This window comes from Hippichthys cyanospilos, chromosome 18 (genome assembly GCF_059441005.1).
Source record: "Hippichthys cyanospilos isolate Australia breed blue-spotted pipefish chromosome 18, RoL_Hcya_1.0, whole genome shotgun sequence".
NCBI lineage: Eukaryota > Metazoa > Chordata > Actinopteri > Syngnathiformes > Syngnathidae > Hippichthys > Hippichthys cyanospilos.
Window position 1 is genome coordinate 7,246,094 of NC_142386.1, and position 18,634 is coordinate 7,264,727.

At 39.4% G+C, this 18,634-nt stretch overlaps 1 protein-coding gene across 1 annotated transcript; it reads left to right on the forward strand.

The window, feature by feature from the left end:
- The first annotated feature begins 7,546 nt into the window (after positions 1 to 7,546).
- castor2 (cytosolic arginine sensor for mTORC1 subunit 2) lies at positions 7,547 to 18,379 on the forward strand. Its single transcript, XM_088439965.1, has 9 exons — positions 7,547 to 7,910; positions 10,073 to 10,143; positions 11,354 to 11,547; positions 12,675 to 12,807; positions 12,889 to 13,012; positions 14,189 to 14,299; positions 14,370 to 14,452; positions 14,534 to 14,628; positions 14,725 to 18,379. The coding sequence occupies exons 1-9, from the start codon at positions 7,798 to 7,800 to the stop codon at positions 14,785 to 14,787; spliced, it is 987 nt and encodes a 328-aa protein (XP_088296091.1). The 5' UTR covers positions 7,547 to 7,797; the 3' UTR covers positions 14,788 to 18,379.
- Positions 18,380 to 18,634: the final 255 nt, after the last annotated feature.

Below are 18,634 nucleotides of genomic sequence, written 5' to 3' on the forward strand. Positions count from 1 at the left end.
AGGTAGAGAGGGACAAGACCGTTCAGGGATTTAAAAGTACATAAAAGGATTTTAAAATGAATCCTAAAATGTACAGGAGGAAATGTGCTCATGTTTGCATGTGCCTGTTAAAAGACGTGCTTCAGCGTTCTGGACCATCTGCAGACGGGAGATGGCCGAGGCACTGACCCCCACATAACGGGCATTACAGTAGTATGAACAATAACTACGTAGATCTCTGCCGGAGCAAATACTTTTATGAGTTTCAGAGACTTATTATTTACTGTTCTACTGTATATAAGCCATCCATTAGTGGAAGACCAACATTTTAGTCACACAGGGTTCTTCTTGAGACCCACTCACCTGAATGTCTTTTCTCTTCTGTCTCACAAAACTAAAATAAATGCGCTATTATCAGGCTTCTGCTGCAAACTGTGTTGTAAATGCAGGTCTGGTAGAACTGGAGAATGTTTCGCAGAGCAATGGTGTCAGCGGTGTACTTGTTGACATCCGCACCTTGTCTTTCATTATCTTTACCATGAAAACCAACAAAATAAATACAGTAAAATACAAAAACAGAGCCCTGGCTCCTTACTTTTGAACAGAACCAATTAACGTGCCTACAGGTTTCTACGGTCTTTATTGAAATCTGATTTTTTTTTGACAGCATGTGTGATCTCTGTTAGATGTTGGAAGAAATTTTAATTGTTGTTTCACCAATTCTTTTCAGACTTTTCATGTCTAGACCAATTTAAAATACTTATGTAAAAATATTTAAATACACAAGAACTATATACAACAAATTTAACAACGATTAAAAAGGGTATATTAAAAATATTAGAGACAAATCTCTCAAATCATATCGGATATGATGATGACAAATGCTGTGCTTCTCCTCCTGATGTTCTTAAGTAACAGCATTATGTTGCTGAAGATGCCATCTTAAGGTCCAAAGTGAAGCAATTCCTGTGCAGCGGCGTCTTTCAGCAGTTGTCTCCACACTAAAAACGGCGCAACTGTTATTTCTAACGCACAGTCACAGTCACAACAAAGTTGTACTCCATGGATAAGAGCAAGGAAATACAATAATAACATACAAAAGCAACAAACAGTAATAAGAATATTATGTTCCAAAAATTGCACTTTTATATTGCTTTTTAACGGCTACGGACGTCAGAGCCAGCGGCAGATTTCATAAAGTTCTGCCAACATGAGGCTTCTCTTGGCGCCTACTGAGAACGTCAAAACGGGACACGCAAAACTCTGCAATCTTGAGAGAAAGTTTATTGGCAGAAAAATACAAAACGAGCATTACCTCTGAAAAATAATCGTGAAACTACATTTTGTACGACAATATTCCTTACGAATAAAAACAAAACGAACAACATATCTGAAAAATAATCGTAAAACGACATTTTGTCCGACAAGATTACTTAGAAATAAAAAACTAAACGAACAACATATCTGAAAAATAATCGTAAAACCACATTTTGTACGACAATATTACTTACAAATAAAACAAAAAGAGCTTTACTTCTAAAAGGGATTTTCTCCGGCTTCGTCTGTCTTTGGTTGCCACAAACAGTATCATGATTGGCTGTTGTCCTTACCGATGCATCCTGGGTAAAATAGGAGGAGCGACAACTCGTCCTATCGCCGTTTGAGTATTTATTCGTTCTTAGGCTTGATATCAAGCTAGTGAGCACTTGTAGGCGCTTGATATCAAGCTAGTGGGCGCCTTAGGCTTGATATCAAGCTAGTGGGCGTTCTTAGCCTTGATATCAAGCCAGTGAGCGCTTGTAGGCTTGATATCAAGCTAGTGAGCGCTTGTAAGCGCTTGATATCAAGCTAGTGGGTGTTCTTACACTTGATATCAAGCTAGTGAGCGCTTGTAAGCGCTTGATATCAAGCTAGTGGGCGTTGTTAGGCTTGATATCAAGCTAGTGGGCGTTCTTAGGCTTGATATCAAACTAGTGGGCGTTCTTAGCCTTGATATCAAGCTAGTGAGCGCCTGTAAGCGCTTGATATCAAGCTAGTGGGCGTTCTTAGGCTTGATATCAAACTAGTGGGCGTTCTTAGCCTTGATATCAAGCTAGTGAGCGCTTGTAGGCTTGATATCAAGCTAGTGAGCGCTTGTAAGAGCTTGATATCAAGCTAGTGGGTGTTCTTAGGCTTGATATCAAGCTAGTGGGCGTTCTTAGGCTTGATATCAAACTAGTGGGCGTTCTTAGGCTTGATATCAAGCTAGTGGGCTCTTGTAGTGCATACTTGTTAACAAGTAAGCTCCAGTTGCCCACTTTTGAGCTTACATGTTCACAAGTAAGCAAAAAAATGCTCACTAGTTCACTTGTTTGACCTTATTTTAACGTCACCAGTAAACTAGTGGGCATTTTTTTAGCTTACGTGTTTACAAGTAAGCACAAAAAATGCTCACTAGTTCACTAGTTTGACTTTATTTTAGCTTCACTAGTGAACTCGTGGGCAATTTTTGAGCTTACATGTTTACAAGTAGGCGCTCAAAGTGCTTACTAGTTAACAAGTAAGCTTAAAGTGGGCAACTGAAGCTTACTTGTTAACTAGTAAGCACTATAAGCGCCACTAGCTTGATATCAAGCCTCGAGCATGTAAAGCCTGATAAAAAAATAAATAAAAATAAAAATATGCTCATAAGACTTGTCATAGTGGTGTCTACTGCCATCGTGTGGTCAGAATTTGTTTGAACTGTACGGTATGGTAATAGGCATGGGGGCAAGAGCACCTTTTTTTTTTTCATTTTATGTTCATTTTAAAAGCCTAGCCACAGACTTCACTATTACTTGATGGGAAATGTGGCCCAGGGCAGATCCGTCGTGGGCCTATTTTCAAAAACTTTAAAAATATTTTCAAAACCAAAGCAGCTAGCGACCAATAACCCAAAACGGGCACCTACCTTAGGCATACAGGAGTCTCCATGAGCAGCGGCATAAAAAATTAAAAGTCATTCCCTAAGAAAATACATATTAGTTATTTTTTATGTAAGTATGACAAAACATAAAATGACTATAGTGCATTTTCAACCTATGTTTTAAACAGCAAATTAATCACTCAATTTTCACACCAGAAACGTTATATTTGAGGAAAGCATGCAGAAACATCTTAACTTTACTCAAGAAAAGCAGCATTTGCATTTTTCTATTTACAATCACAACTTATTTAGGTTGAATTCCGGTGTCAATATTGCCACAGCACGTCTTTCTGGCTATCTGGCCCACGCCCTTCAACAATCACTTTAGCCTGCTGGTAGGCCCGGGTCAGGTTCGTGGACTTGTACATGTTCCAGTCACTCGCCATCTCCTTCCTGCTCTCCTCGACCCTGCTCCTCCTGCCGGGCAGTTGCTCCAAGTCATTGTTCTTCCTCGCTTCTGAAGCCCGGGAAGGTTAGCACCAAAACAGTTAAAGAGGGACCTGCTGATGTGGAGCAAGATGGCGTTGGTCAGCCTGTGCCCCTCCCGGCACCTGTATCCCTGCCAGGTTGGGTGTGAGGCCGTCAGGAACTTGAGCAGGTCCCCGAACCTGCCCCTGTGGCGCATAGCAAGGGAGAGGAACTGGACCCTGCACTCCTTTTTGTCCTCCCCGCACATCAGCGAGTTCCACAACGACATCCCGAAGGACGCCATTGGGGCCATGGGGAGAGATGGCCGTCTCCTCAACCAGCTCAACCAGGGCGTCGAACATCACAGAGGGTGGGTCGCCCCTTTTGAGCTCCATGTCAATCTCCAACTTCTCTCGCTTGCAGCACTGAGCCACAGACGAGTTGGCTTGGACCTTCCTGGCCAGGTAGGTGGCGTGCAGATGGCAGTGAGGAGCAACTAGTCCATTGACTGGTCCGGCTGGTCGTCGGACAGTTCCCTGGCAAGCTCGGCTAAGATCACCTCATCATCCCCCTTCTCCTCTACCTTGGCGCGGTCCAGGAGAAGAACCCAACGAGGTTCAGCAAGTGCAGGCACTGGGCAAGCCTGTAGCTCACCATGAAGTTCTGCACGCTGGTCCAGTAGTTGGTGCTGCACATTGTGTGGCACTTGCCAAAAGAGTGCTCAGTCAGATCAGTTGGCCTTTCGCCCGCACACATACTCAACTCCGGCGATCTTGAGGAGGATAATGTCCCTGCAGGAGGTGGACAGGGCATTGTATGATTTAATGCAGTATGGAGGAAGGGAGTAACTACCTACTACAATATTTAGCTTTACAAACTTTTTTTTTTATCTACCTTTTTTTTTCCTTTTCTAATTTTCCAGCCATGGCTACCTAAAAAACATGTTTCTGTTTCAGAAAGAGGTATATTATTGGTCTGTCTTATAAAATGATTATTTTTTTAACATTTAAATGTAACATAAAACACGTAAAATAAAAACAAAAACATGTTTTAGTAAGGACGCAGAAATAGCTCTATTAACGTATTAAATGTTTTGGCCAAAAGCGGGCAATTGGCTTAAAAAGACCTTATTATTTGAAAGTAAAGTTACGCTGTTGTGTCGATATAAACTCCGACATGCCTGCCAGCACAAAACAAAGAGTTATTTAAGTTGAAAGTTCTTGGACATAAATGCGTAAATCGGAATTGTTATACATATGAACAAATATTCGTCGAGATTATTGGTTATAAGAAAAAAAAAGCTGGCAGTTATCATTCAGTTTACGTAAATAATTCAACATAAAGATACGCTTTTTGCACAACGTTTTTAAAGTGCACACATAGTGCTATTTTAGATAATAATTACCTTGAATCCTCGACCGAATCCGTTTAGAAACTCCTGTCGATTTAGTCCTGTTTCCCTTGAAATTCGGCATGAGAATGTAGCATGTATGCGCAATGTATGCAAGAGTTGTACCGTAAAGTAATACTCAAGTCTGTGGCCTAGTACATAAAAAAGTCAGCTCGTAACAGATAAATGCATGTAATTTTGATATTTTCTTTGTAAATACATGCGTTCAAACAGTTGTACAGTAAATTCACTACTTTCATTTCAAATGGTCCGGGAGCTTAAGGGTTAAAGCTTCACGACATGCCATCTGAATAGTGACCAATGAACATTTTTGTCCCGCCTGCTCATTTGCATGCAGTCCACTCGTGATACAAGTTGGCGTTTAGTCACACCAGTGGAATTAACGGCAGCATGTTACTGTGTAGATGTTCTCTAGTAAGGGACAAACGCCCACTAGTTGCACTAGTCAGGTTTTTATTTGACCTTAGTAGTTAGGTAGTGTTTTAAAAATCGATCACTAGTAAACTAGTAAGGCATATAATGTCGACTAGTAACACTAGTTGGGATTTTCACAACCTTACTAGCTGACTAGTGAGGCTCAAAACGTTAACTAGTTCACTGGTAAACCTGAAGATATTCACTAGTTGTACTAGTTGGCTTCATTTTGACCTTACTTGTTTACTAGTGAAACACATGTTTTCTTACCAGTAACACTAGTTGAGGCCAGAGTTACTCACTAGTTTACTAGTGACATGGATTTTCATCTCACTAGTGAACTAGTGGAAGGCATTTTGTCTCACTAGTCACACCCAGATATGAACTTGTGCAAGATTTGATCAAATATGTTTGACATTTTCCCTACATGTAGGGCTTTTATTTTCACTAGTTGACCCTTATGCAGTACTACTGAGCAATAATGCACAACTAGTACAACAAATGTTTAACATGTAGGCATTTTAGTTGTACTTGTTAATGTATTGGGCAAACTAGCTGTCATTTACACAGTGCTAGTTTAACAACATTTCTTACAAGTTGGAGCGTGTGCACCACTAGTGAACTTGTAATGTGTTGTAAGATGCAAACATGTGCATTGGTCAAATTTGATTTTTTCAACTAGTTAACAACTTGCGTGCGCATGCCACCTAGTGCCAAATAGCGTCAAACATGCTCATTCAAAGTCCGTACAAGTTCAGTAATGAGCCTGACAAGTGAGACAAAATACCTTCCACTAGTTCGCTAGTGAGATGACAATCTGTGTCACTAGTAAACTAGTGAGTAACTCTGGCAATAAGTAGTGTTACTAGTAAGAAAATGTGTTTCACTAGAAAACAAGTAAGGTCAAAATGAGACCAACTAGTCCAACTAGTGGATATATTCAATTTACTAGTGAACCAGTTCACATTTTGAGCCTCACTAGTTAGCATGTAAGGCCAAAAGAGGTTGCAAGTAGTCAAGCAATCTGTGTTTCAGCATTCACAAGTTAACATGTAACCCGTAAATGGCAGCCTAGTTAGCTAGCTGCAATTCTTCAGAACAGCTTGTAAGCTAGTGTCCAACATGCAAATAAAGTGGGTGGGCTAATAACAAAATCTAAATCCTGACTGGAGGATTGTAATTGTGTAGCCAATGGAATTTCAGAATGCAACATGTCTGCACCACCTTCTCATTATTTTTGTGTAACTAGTTAACTAGTGAGCAGATTGGCATCCACTAGTTGTACTAGTGAGCATTTTGGGTCTCACTAGTATAACTAGTGAGATCAAACTGTCACACTAGTATAACAAGTGGATATTTGGCACGTCACTAGTTAACTAGTAAGACATTTGACATTCACTAGTTTGATATCACGGGATGTAGAGAGCACACTAGTTAACTTGTCAGTCATTAGTCTGTCACTAGTGTCACTAGTGAGTGTTCCAGCTCTCACTAGTGAGCTTGTGCTGCAAATCATAGGTCACTAGTTAACATGTTAGAATAAGCCACAGTTGACTTGTTAACATGTGACTGAAAATGAGTGACAAGGTAGAGTTTTTGTGCAACTTGTGTGACAAAGTGCACATCTAGTGTGGCTGAATGTCCAACTAGTGCTGGCAAAGACCGAGCTAGTGAAAAATGCAAATGGCTGATATCCATGATATCGAATAAATGCTCAAAAGGCTTGCCATAGCTGCTGACTATTCCAGTCGGAGAGCAAACACTAGCAGCAGGGAGGCAGTGAGCCGCTACCTCTGCCTCTGCTATTCAAGCTGCGACAAGCTGCCGGAAGATGGCTGAGTGTAGCTTCCGTTTTCGCGTGATTTGGCGTCAAAATAAGACGTTTCAATCTATATTTGTCCGTCTGCTACTATTTGTTAAAAAAATAAAAATGTTTTATTATTTATAAAATACATAAGATTTATATGGCTGCATGTTATTTGCTATGGGTGTGTTCGTTTTGAAAAATGAAATTATGGCTTGCCTTTAGAATAAGTATATGGTTAATAAATACACTTCTCTAAAAGAATTTCCTGATAAAACTGATTTTGAGCTTTTAATTTAACGGAAAAATAACATCGAATCAAAAGATTTCTATATTTAGTTGGAGATTCAATGTAATTATCTAAATATGGACAGTAATGACAACAATGTTTTCTCGTGCATTTTAATTTTAAATTATGTTATATGTAAATGTAAATTAATTATTTAAATTATATTGAAACAATTACTTTTTTATTTTTTAATTAAAAAAAATGTAAATGACGCGGAATCTATATTATTTTATAAACCCTCCTACCGGAAGTGTGCGCGTTTCCGTCTCCACCTTGAAGCAGGTCCGGTTTTTTCCTTTTTTTCTTACCTCTTGCCTTCTTCCTCCATCTCTGCTTCTCTCTCTCTCTTCTCTCTCTCCCTCTCTCTCTCTCCCCCCTCTACCTCTCCTTCTCCTTCTCTTTTTCTATTTAAGACGACTTTAGGCTGGGGCGCTTATGTATTTATTAAAATCTTTTCTTATTTGCAAGTACATAGCTTTATGGAGTTGTTGATCTTTTTGTAGTTTGTTTTTCGTTGCCGCCGGGTTTCCAATGAGAAGACGTAAAAGATGGAGCTTCACATTTTAGAGCACAGCTTGAAAGTGGCGAGTATAGAGAAGGAAGGCATTCAGATTTGCACTCACGGATTAATCAAACTCGCCTTCCTGGCCTCCAAAACCAGGTATGTCCATTCTTCTGCTTCGCACCGCAAAATCGGCTCGTCACTGTTGCACTTTAAAGACAGCTAGCTTCAAATGTCCGTCATTTTTTCATGTTTTCTGCTAGTTCCCCGAGGCGCCCTGAACGTATCGCAATGCTGTTGAAATGTGTTTTTGTGCGTGTGTGTTTGTTCGTTCAAGCTCCGCTTTTCCGGGGCCTTTGCTAGATTTCAGTCACCCGTCGTTGGGTCGACGCCAGCCCGGTGTGTGCATCGACGCATATGCGTGTCTTTTACTGGATGCGTTAACGTCAAAACTCCGTTTTTGAAGCGTCAAAAGTGGCATGATTGCTGCTGCGTGGCGTTCACGAACCGTCGTTGGAGCTCGGCGAAAGCGACGCTCGTCGTGCGAAGGGAGGCCTTTGCACTTGTTTTCGTCGCCAGGCTGTGATTAATGTGAGCCTTAAGCAGGTTAAGTTCCCCCGAACGCACCATATGAGCACGCCGAAGCTCCCCCCCAAACACACATTTGGTCCCAAATGATTCATTCATGACACGTTTTGATTTTTCCCCTAGGAACGAATGGGAACTAGAATTGGTGTGCTGTTCCCATGTCAGAACTGTCGCCTTTAATAGATCAACATTAACCGTGCAGACGTTGTTCATAGCTTGAGTACAAGTATCAATATTTTTCCTCTGGTAAGAATATAAATGCTTAATCGACTCCCATACTTGAGTACGAAAAAAAGTTCAGTACTTTTCGTGATTATGGAATCGATCACAGATCAGTGAGAAAAAAAGATAACCGATCACTGATCTAATCATAGGATGGACTAATCTATCGAATCTATTTCAAAAACTTGTTTGTTTACTGTACAGTCTACCCAGCTATTCATGAGCGATTTGGATGGAACCAGACCACAGCTGAAATTTAGCGGCCATGGAAATTTTACAGGAGCACCGATAAAACGTTCAATACAGGGATGCTGTATTATAAATACCTGCTGATCAAATCAAGCTTATCAGATCTGGGTAAAGTCCACAAGTAAATACAACAATTAAAATGTACGCCTAATTACTTGAGACAAGACAAGCAAAAACACCATTTTTAGCAAGCACTTTTTTTTTTTTAATTTATATTTCTAAGTTAGTTAAAATGGCTTGGGCCATTGTTCAGCAAGACTGACAAATATTTGTGGTCATCCTCAAAAAAGGTGAAATTACATGTCTCATGTTTAAAAGCTTGCTCGCATTGGCTTGACTTCTGCTAAAGTGAATTTCGTAAGAGAATTCAGCTTTTAAAACATTTTCCATGACCTCATCTGTTTAATGAAACTATTTTTTCCAAAAAACTCAAAAGTCTATTTTTAAGGATTAAATTCTCTGGTTGATGTGATATTTAACAACATGTGTGTTAGCATTAGTTGTAGCATTTTGACCATCACGTTTTTTGTGTTTTAAACACAGTTAAACAGCAAAACGCCGGAAAGTTATCAAAAACAACTATTGTCCTGCCTGTGTGGGCGTGATCTTAAAATGCCCCCCAGGCCTTGTGCCCCCCCCCTCCTCAAATATTTGATGTAATTAATGTTCCTCGGTCACTCAGAGTTCAGCACTGGAAACAACAACAACAACAAGACTCCGTCAAAGAGTCCTTGTGAAGTTCCTTACATGCCCTGGGAATTCGACTAATGCCGACATTCAATTAGCTCATTAGCGGCAACAGAACTCCGTTTTTATCGCAGGCCTCAGAAGGACAACAATTTAAAATGTTAACCACCCTTATTTTGTTGCAAGGATCAAAACTCACGTCTTTTAACACCTCAAAGACGAGCACGACTATCGTACGCCTTGTTTCTGCGTGTGTTGTTTTTTGGAAAAATTTGTGATGTGCTGGCCTGCCGCGTGGGCTCACATGATGCATTTAATTGGTTGCATGACCTTGGGAGAGGTCACAACTGTAATAGCTAAATACAAAGCATTGCCTCCCCAGTTTGTTTAAAACATTTTTTAATGGTATTAAAGAATAATTAAGGATGTTTGATTGGAACTTTTTTTCTCAACAATCAGTTGTCAATGGTACCGATACCGTACTTTTTATAACCCCCCCTCCAAAAAAAAAATAAATAAAATAAATACCATTTACATTTTCATCATTTTCATTTCCATCTTCTCACTCCACTCAGGTGCAAGTTCTTCAGCTTGACAGAGACGCCGGAGGACTACACCATCATTGTGGACGAGGAGGGCTTTAAAGGTGAGCTTCAACGCGTCGCCGTGGCAACAGTGACATCATCGCCGACCGTGTTGTGTAACGGGGGCTGGTTTACGGCATCTGTTTGGGCGGCCAATGTTTGAGCACACTTTGTCGCTAATGGTGGCGGACCACTCGCTCTTCAGTGAGTAAATCCGCATGGTCACACACCTGACCAAATCTCTTCGGTTACCCTGGAGACCACAGATGTGTAGGTTTGTTTTGTTTTGTTTTTTTTTTGGGTGGGGGAAAACTTGGTGAACCTAATGTTGTTATTGTTTAAAGAAGTGGTTGTCAAAATATGTAAACCATATTGTACCTCATACAATAATTGGTATATTGTTTTTGTTCAGTTGTTTTTAAGATTAGGCAGCAGAAGTCCCCTGCACCTAATACCTAATAATAGCCTATGTGTTGCCAGGGGGGTCACATGTAAAAAACAAAAGGCTAAATATACCTAAAAGTGTACCTTCTGAACATTTACAAATGAAAAAAAAAAAAAAAAAAAAAATATATATATTATATATATATATATATATATATATATATAGGGGTAGACATATTATTTCAGACACTTTGATGCACTTTATTTTTTTCAGTTTCAGACTAACCTGTAAACTGTAAACTCAATTGTATCAATTCATATCAATTATATCTCAATTATATCTTGCAAATATAATTTCCCACTCATTGTGCAGAATATAAATACAATTATTATCTACAAAAATTGTGTGAGTATACAGTACCTACAACTATCATTTTTAACCTTAACAAAACAAGAAAGCAATATGAGTTAACTTTCAAATGTTAACTACTTTTACAGTGTATATACAAGTTACAGGTTAGTCTAAAACAGAAAAAAATAAAATGGCAAAAACAAAGACTTTTCCCTGGGATCATCCGCGCTCCCCCTGGCACCCCCCCCCCCCCCCCCCCCCCCCCACACACACACACACACACTATTGAGAAGCACTGGTATAAGCACTGTAAAAAGTAAACAATTTTTTAAATATGATTTATATATATTTTTTCTTTTGTTGGTACAATTTTAGTAGATAATACCATTTTATACATAATGATCTTATTTATAGTCACGGTTGGGGTGGCGCAAAATGTTTTCTCTTTCCTAGTAAAATAATTGAGACGCACTGGTGTAAAACAGTAGTTGGCTTCTCATGAATACTAAATGGTCTTTACGTTTGTCCACCTGCAGAGCTGCCCGAGTCGGAGCACATCAGCGTTGCCGAGGCCACATGGCTGGCGCTCAATGTGGTGTCGGGGGGCGGGAACGCTTCCAACTCGCAGCCCATCGGTGTCACCAAGATCGCCAAGTCTGTCATTGCGCCTTTGGCCGACCACAACATCTCCGTTTTCATGCTGTCCACATATCAGACTGACTTCATCCTGGTGAGTGGCATCGTAGCGTTTCGCCAAATCGCGGGAATTTTCAAAGTCGGGACCTTTCCGTGGGAATTCATGCAAATAATAGGGACTGAATCAGAACTTTACAAAATTGATATAGAAAATATGTATTTATCCCAAATATGTATTTATCCTAAATAATGATGTCATAAATCACCCCTGTGAAAAATGTTTTCAGCCAAGTACCACTTAAAATAATCACCAATAAGTGTCTCAAAAAGAAAGAATTATAAATAAATATTTGTCCACAAAAAATATAATAAAGCGTCATTTTTTGGAATTACAGTAGAGATCTCTTCGCAAAAATAAATCATTAACTTAATTATTATTATTTGTATACAAAAATCATCAACATAAAATGTCTGACCTGTTCTTAAAGAGGAATAATTATTTGTCCGCAGAAAAATACTCCATTTAAAGTGTCCTCTTAAGATCATAGAAGAGATATCAAAAATAAATATTATTTATTAATAAATATTTGTCCTCAAAATAATCAACAATCAAATTGTTAGTCTCAGGTTACATGGTCGTAACCCAACCACACGGACTACTGAAGTGTGCAATCTAAAGTCTATTGCTTTTTTGACGAAATGTCTGAAATCGATCTGTACCAAAAATGTTTTGGCGGGAATATCTTATTCTGATTATGTTTCTGGATAAGGGGTCTTTAATGGCAGAAATTAAGAGGAGTTTCATGGAAGGTTAAGGTTTCTTCGTGCGATGATGGTGCGCAAGTAACCCAGAACATGGCTTTATAAAGAAATCCTCTCTAGCCGCGGGGGGTCTTTGGATTGCTTCCCCTGTCGGGGGGTGAAAAAACAAATTCTGCGGCTCTGCTGCGGAGGGAAAAAATGGTGTCAGTGTTGACAATCTGTTACATAAAAGCAGAATTCCAGGTATGGTGCATCTGCCACTTTCCTGTTTGGAATCTTCCGCGTAATGTCATAAGCGCCTGATTATTGTGCTTTTTTTCATGTTTTTAAATGATCAAATCTGATTAGTCACCGCTTACCCCGCCACACCCCGAGGCCGGTCCTGGTTTTTGCGTTTTTACTGCAATCATGTCGTCCTTGGAGCTGAAGACATAACTGAGTGTGCCGTATTCTTTTCAGGTCCGAGAACGAGACCTGCCCATGGTCATGCACACGCTGTCTTCGGAGTTCACGTTACTGCGGGTGGTCAACGGAGAGACCGTTGCCGCCCACCACCTGGGGGTGACCAATGGTTTTGTCAAACCTAAACTCGGTATGTGCAGAACGATGAGGATTAGTCACGTTTGCTGTTTTCACTTCTTACTAACCTTGTGGAAACTCCCGCCCCCTCCAGTGCCGCGTCCAATCATCCACCCGCTGTCCAGCCCTAGTAACATGTTCTGCGTGACCAGCCTTGATCCCGACACGCTCCCCTCTGTAGCAACCCTGCTCATGGATGTCATGTTCTACTCTGGAGGGTAAGATGGGCTTGTGGTTGAAGGCTTTAGCTTTACATTTGGATTTTGGGTCCTAGATTAGGGTTGTAGTATTAATCCGTTCCGCGGTTGGGCTTGTTAGGTGAAATCACCGAATGGCGAGCAACCCAAACCTATGTTAAATAGCGCATGCGTTTAGAGGTAAAAACTTCAAAATTGTACATACATATTAAAAATTTGCACCAAAATTGTTTAGTAAGTGCTACGTATATATAATATACATGTACACAATCAGAAAACGACATAAATAAAACATTTTGAAAGGATTTATTTAGCTTTGAGTGGCGCTTGTTATGCCCATATTGCCTAGTAAGGGTAGGCTAGGCTAGCTTCGTTTTCCTTGATTATCTCCGGCTTGGTTTCCATATAAATCATCTTCTTGATTCTCTCTTTAACATCACTAGCAATCTTGGGACCCATGGCTAACCATTTCAACTTCGAATTAAGCAGTAAAATGCACTATAAATACGGTTTCGTAACCACTCGCAATACCACAAAGCTTTACCGTTCCTACATTTTGAAACGAGTGAGGCGGATCAATAGCAGACCAGCATCTCCGTCATGTGATGGCAACACAAAATAAGTGCAATTACCTAAAAATGCCTGCAGATGGAGACATAACACAATTACAGCCAACACCCTAGGGTCATGACAGTTGTTTTTGTCGCAAAGCCGGGAAAACACCATAAATAGGGTACAAAAAAACTCTGTATTCCATGTCGCAACGTGAAAAAAACGTAAGACAGGGACACTGTAACACGGGGGTCCACTGTATTACGATTTACATTTGGGGGTTTGTTTAGGGAAGAGGTGTCAAACCTTCGGCCACCGGGCCGGATTCGAGCTGCAAGGAGGTTTAAATGTGTAAATTGCAGTGTTCATCCTGGCATTGCTTCTACAAGCAAGTCCGGCACACTTAGGAATACGTTTTTCTCTATGTGACCTCTGAGACAAAATGAGTGTGAGACCCCTGGTTTACCGTCTAAGTTCAGATTGGGTTTCTTGTCGGGTTTACATCTAAGAAGCAAGTCGTTTAAGGCTTGCGTTATTTTTCTTTCTTGACTCAACAGCACATTCATGCTGGTGTCTTGTCTTGAGTTGCGAGCTTGGCTTTGATTTGACTTGTTTTGCTATCTTTTGTTGCTGTTGCGTTTCCAGGTCAAAAGAATTGGGCGTATGCGGCGAGGACGCCAGCCACATTCGATTCTTCTCTTTCTCCCTCATCGAAGGCTACATTTCCCTAGTCATGGATGAACAAATGACGCAAAGGTTAGCGTCAAAGGGATGGTAAGGGCTAGTTAGCGTGTTACTGCTAAAAGCTAATTTGTCTTTTCCATAGGTTCCCAAACAATGTCCTGTTCACCAGCGCTTCTGGAGAGCTTTGGAAAATGGTCCGAATCGGGGGACAACCTTTAGGATTTGGTGAGTTCGCTAGCTTTCCAAGCTAGCGTCTCCCACTTAGTAGCGGTGGTAAGTGTGTCGTTTATTTCTTTATTTGAACAGATGAGTGCGGCATCGTCGCTCAAATATCGGAGCCCCTGGCGACCGCTGACATTCCGGCGTACTACATTAGCACCTTCAAGTTTGACCACGCCCTGGTGAGCTAGCTTAGCCTAGCATGTGTTTTGGCGGATGAAGCTAACGGTTCATTGTGTTTGATCTTTTTTTTTTTAAATGAACACAAAACGACGCAGGTTCCCGAGGAAAACATCCAGAGCGTAATCGGAGCGCTGAGGACCGAGAGCAACTTGGCGTAGCGATGATGGGCAAAACGACGTTTTAGTGTTTCCAAAAAACTGCCAAGAGCTAATTAGCGGACTACTGCAGATCAGCTTGGAGTCAGGCGTATGAAGGGGATTTTTGTCGCTCAGCTTTTTTTTGTGCCCCTCTCTTCTTTTTCCTTTGATGCCATCTGAGGGCGCAAAGCTCTGCTGGTCCCGCCCTGGTAGTTGTTGCTGCTTCACTCCTTCACATGCACCTACTGTGTGACAAAATGCCCCCTCCCCAATGGAAGGATGTTGAATGTACTTGCGGAAGAATGATTACAGCAAGTTTTTTTTTGTTTGTTTTTTTTTAAATATTTTTCTCATTTTTTCACAATTTGAAGGTTTTGTTTTTTTTTTCCCAGGGATGTTTTTTGTTTGTTTCTTTGTAGTTTTTTTATTCACCCAGAAAAAAATTGTTTATTATCCTTTTTTTTTTTAATTTTGTGGGGATTGTTTTAGTTTTTTTTTCTATTTTTCTAGTGTTTTCCAGATTTTTCATTTTTCCTTTTTTTGGTTTGTTTCGCAGTATTTCTTGTTTATTACTCTCGCTCTATTTTCACCGTTTCTTTTTCACCCCCCTCCCCACAATTCTATTTGTCAGTGCCAAGTTGTTTTTTTTTCTTCTCATTTTATCTTCTAAAATGATGTTGCCTTTTGTCGTGCAATCCAAGGCCGCGATGCATTCGCCGCCGTTAACGTGAAGTTGTTGATCCATCTCGACAAAAATTATTTTTTTCTGTTTTGTCGTAACTCTCACACTGCGAGAAACCGTCGCTTCCCTCCCAACACTCGGAGGATTTTGTCCATTAGCTATCGACAGTGGATATGTAGCATTGATAGTTTGTTGACTACTTGATAGCGAAGAAAAATGTTGTTTTTTTTTTCTCCACAATTAACGTTACAGTACAGAATATTAGCAGCTTCGTTCCTCAAATATTTGTACCGACTGAATGTTTAGGACTCTCGTCTGTTCACTTCGTCTACCCGTCGTCAAAATCACTGGTTAGCGCTCAAATTATCGTTGAAGAATTTATAAAGGCACTAAGAATCAAGCTCGATTTGCTTCTCTGGAGCTTTGTTTTAAAGTCGGCACATCCCTTGAAATTGAGCAGACTTTAATTCACTAAATACTTCTTTTTCTTTTTTTTAACCTTCATGATTTGAGAGCAAAGCAGGAAGAATGTGTCGTCCAGTAAAAGTTTAAAAGATAATCACCAGCTTGCAACATAACTCAAAACCAAATTGTCTCTGACACCGATTTAGGTTGCAAACGTCAAAGTGTAAAATGACTTTAGTACTGTAAGTTGAGGTCATTTTTTTTTCTCGCCGGTAGCTTCGTTAACCCCCCAAAATGGATTTGGCTTCTTGTGTGATTCTACTGTATTCTGAGTTGTTGCCGTTTCGCAAAAATTGCTAACCTTTCGCAACTGATTTGTTTGGGGTTTTTCTCACGATGGATTGATTTGAAATATTAATCAAATTATGTGAAAAAGTTCATCATTAGGAAGTAAATTTGAAATTTTCCCTTAAATACGAAGCCAGGACTAAAACTACGCGCTTAATTATGATATAATTTCACAACTTAGCGTTGCCGTTTTTCCATGAATCCAATAAAAATGTTCAATAAAATTAGATTTTAGCTTTTGGTTTAGCAATTTTACAATGTTATATGTAAAATCATTTTTTCCTTTTCTCGCACAGGTCTATTAAAACAGAATTCACACATAAATACGATGCTTGGACCGTAAAAAAATAAGCATAACTTAACCCATGAGATTGTCTTGTGCTACTAAAAAAATTCCAAATGTGAATTGCGCCCTTTTTTATATCAAATGTTTGCCAAAGAAAAGGAACTCAAATATTAATTGGCTTTACATTGCTTTGGCTAATAATCAATGCAATTTTTTTTTAGATGAAAAAGACACACACATAAATGTAATTCACCTGTCGATTGCTAGTTTTAAAATCATAATACTAGGCTGCTATAAGTCATGTAAATTGTGCAATTTTTTTCACTTTTGGAACTATTATTTAAAAATGGATTGGCTTTTTATGAATTAGAAAAGATGCCCAGCTTTGACAAACTTTGAAAAGAAATTCTGTGGTTAGCAATTTTTTTTTAACACCCAAATTTGATGTTCATTGATTAAGCAAGTCTAGTACGTCGTTCCATAATTTGCATTTATTATTTTTCTCGGCGACAAAAATAACAATCAGCTTAGTTTTAAGTCATGAAACTATCTGTACCCCCCAAAATAAAGTTTTCTGGAGTTGCATAAAAAAAACCTTGCATATCTCCTAGCGCCTCCAATCTTTTACAATTTCTCCAGATAAGTATTCGATCATTTACCATTTTTATAATCAGCCCCCAAAATTCGCCTACCAAAATGTTGCCACCCTGAATTGCCATTACATGTTAATTATTAAGATTCCAATTCCATAAAATGTCATTTTGCACTGATTTTCTTGCAGAAATTGAAGTCATTCTTCAAGGCAAAGCTAGCTTAATGCAAAAAGTTTGCCTAGCTTTAATACTAATAGCGCCTCAAAACTTTCAACAATTTCATTGAAAAGATAATCACTAGTTAGCGTTGTTTAATGATTCTTGATCAACCACAAATTTTGCCTGCCATGAGGTGGCAAATGTACGTATATTGCGCTTATTTTCGCACAAAAACTGCAAAGTCAAGACCAAGAAACAATTAGCTTAACTCATGAAACTAGCTGAAGCTGTTATTAATGAAAATTAATCAAACTAAAAGCCTAGGACCAATAACTGACTAGCCGAGCTTAATTTGTGGTTATTTTCGTACGCAAAAATGGTTGACTTTGTAATAAATGAACCTAGCTTGAGCTGCTAGCACATCCAAACTTCAGATGATTCTACCGTACTTTGTCGTTGTTGTCGTCATTAATTACCCGGTGTGCTTAATTCTCTTAAAATCATTACTCCGACACCCCCTTCCTATTGATGTTTTTACGCCAAAAATCCAGAAAAAGTGTTAGCATTAGCAGTGACATTGTCATTGCTCCCAGTGTTGGCGTTTTTGTTTTGTTTTTTCCTGTATTGTATTACTGAGCCACTTTTGTGATAAGAATAATGACTAAGTAATAATAAGCTAACACACTAGGGAGTCATCCTCCGTGTGTGTTTTCCAATTTTTGAAACTCCGCTTCCCCTAACGCCCCTCGACCAATAGCCTGCATTTTAGCGCAGGTTAGCCCCGCCTCTCACTCAAAACAGGCCTGCAGTACTGATGAGACAGAACGGGAGATGACTATTGGTCTTAAGCATATGCTGAAAAGAAGTTGTTGGGGTTTTTTTTCTATCGTTATTGTTGTTATTTCCTTTGCCTTTTAGACCCGACTACTCAATACAACTTTTTAGTCAGTGTTAAAACTCATAACATTTCTACTGATTTCCATTTCAATATGATTTTCTTTTGATTTGGAGCTTTTTGTGCGTGTTTAAGAAATAAAACCAGCTTTTTTCTTTTTTTTTTTTTTGTGACTGTTAATTTTATTGTACACTTACTGATCTCTTTTCAATGTATACTTTAATCAATAAACTGGTGACACTGCAGTCTCAACTGATTTTTAATCATTTGTTTTTTGGTTTTTATAAAAAGTACTGAATCAGATTTGATGGGTTAGGTTAGGGAAAACAGGCAAGATATAGCTCATGAGAAACTTTCCCTACTACATTAGGCAATACAGTTTAGGCAGATGGCTTCGGGCGACGTACACCAGAGGGCGCCAAATCCTGAGTAAAAATTCACTATATAAATACAGTACTGAATATTCAAATGACATATTTCTACAATATTGACATTTCAAG

Excerpts from the sequence above, each read along its gene's own strand:
- castor2 (XM_088439965.1), top strand. The coding sequence starts at position 7,798 with ATGGAGCTTCACATTTTAGAGCACAGCTTGAAAGTGGCGAGTATAGAG. Across the intron at positions 11,548-12,674 it reads ATCAGACTGACTTCATCCTG|GTCCGAGAACGAGACCTGCC; the intron begins GTGAGTGGCATC and ends TATTCTTTTCAG. Across the intron at positions 14,629-14,724 it reads TCAAGTTTGACCACGCCCTG|GTTCCCGAGGAAAACATCCA; the intron begins GTGAGCTAGCTT and ends AAAACGACGCAG.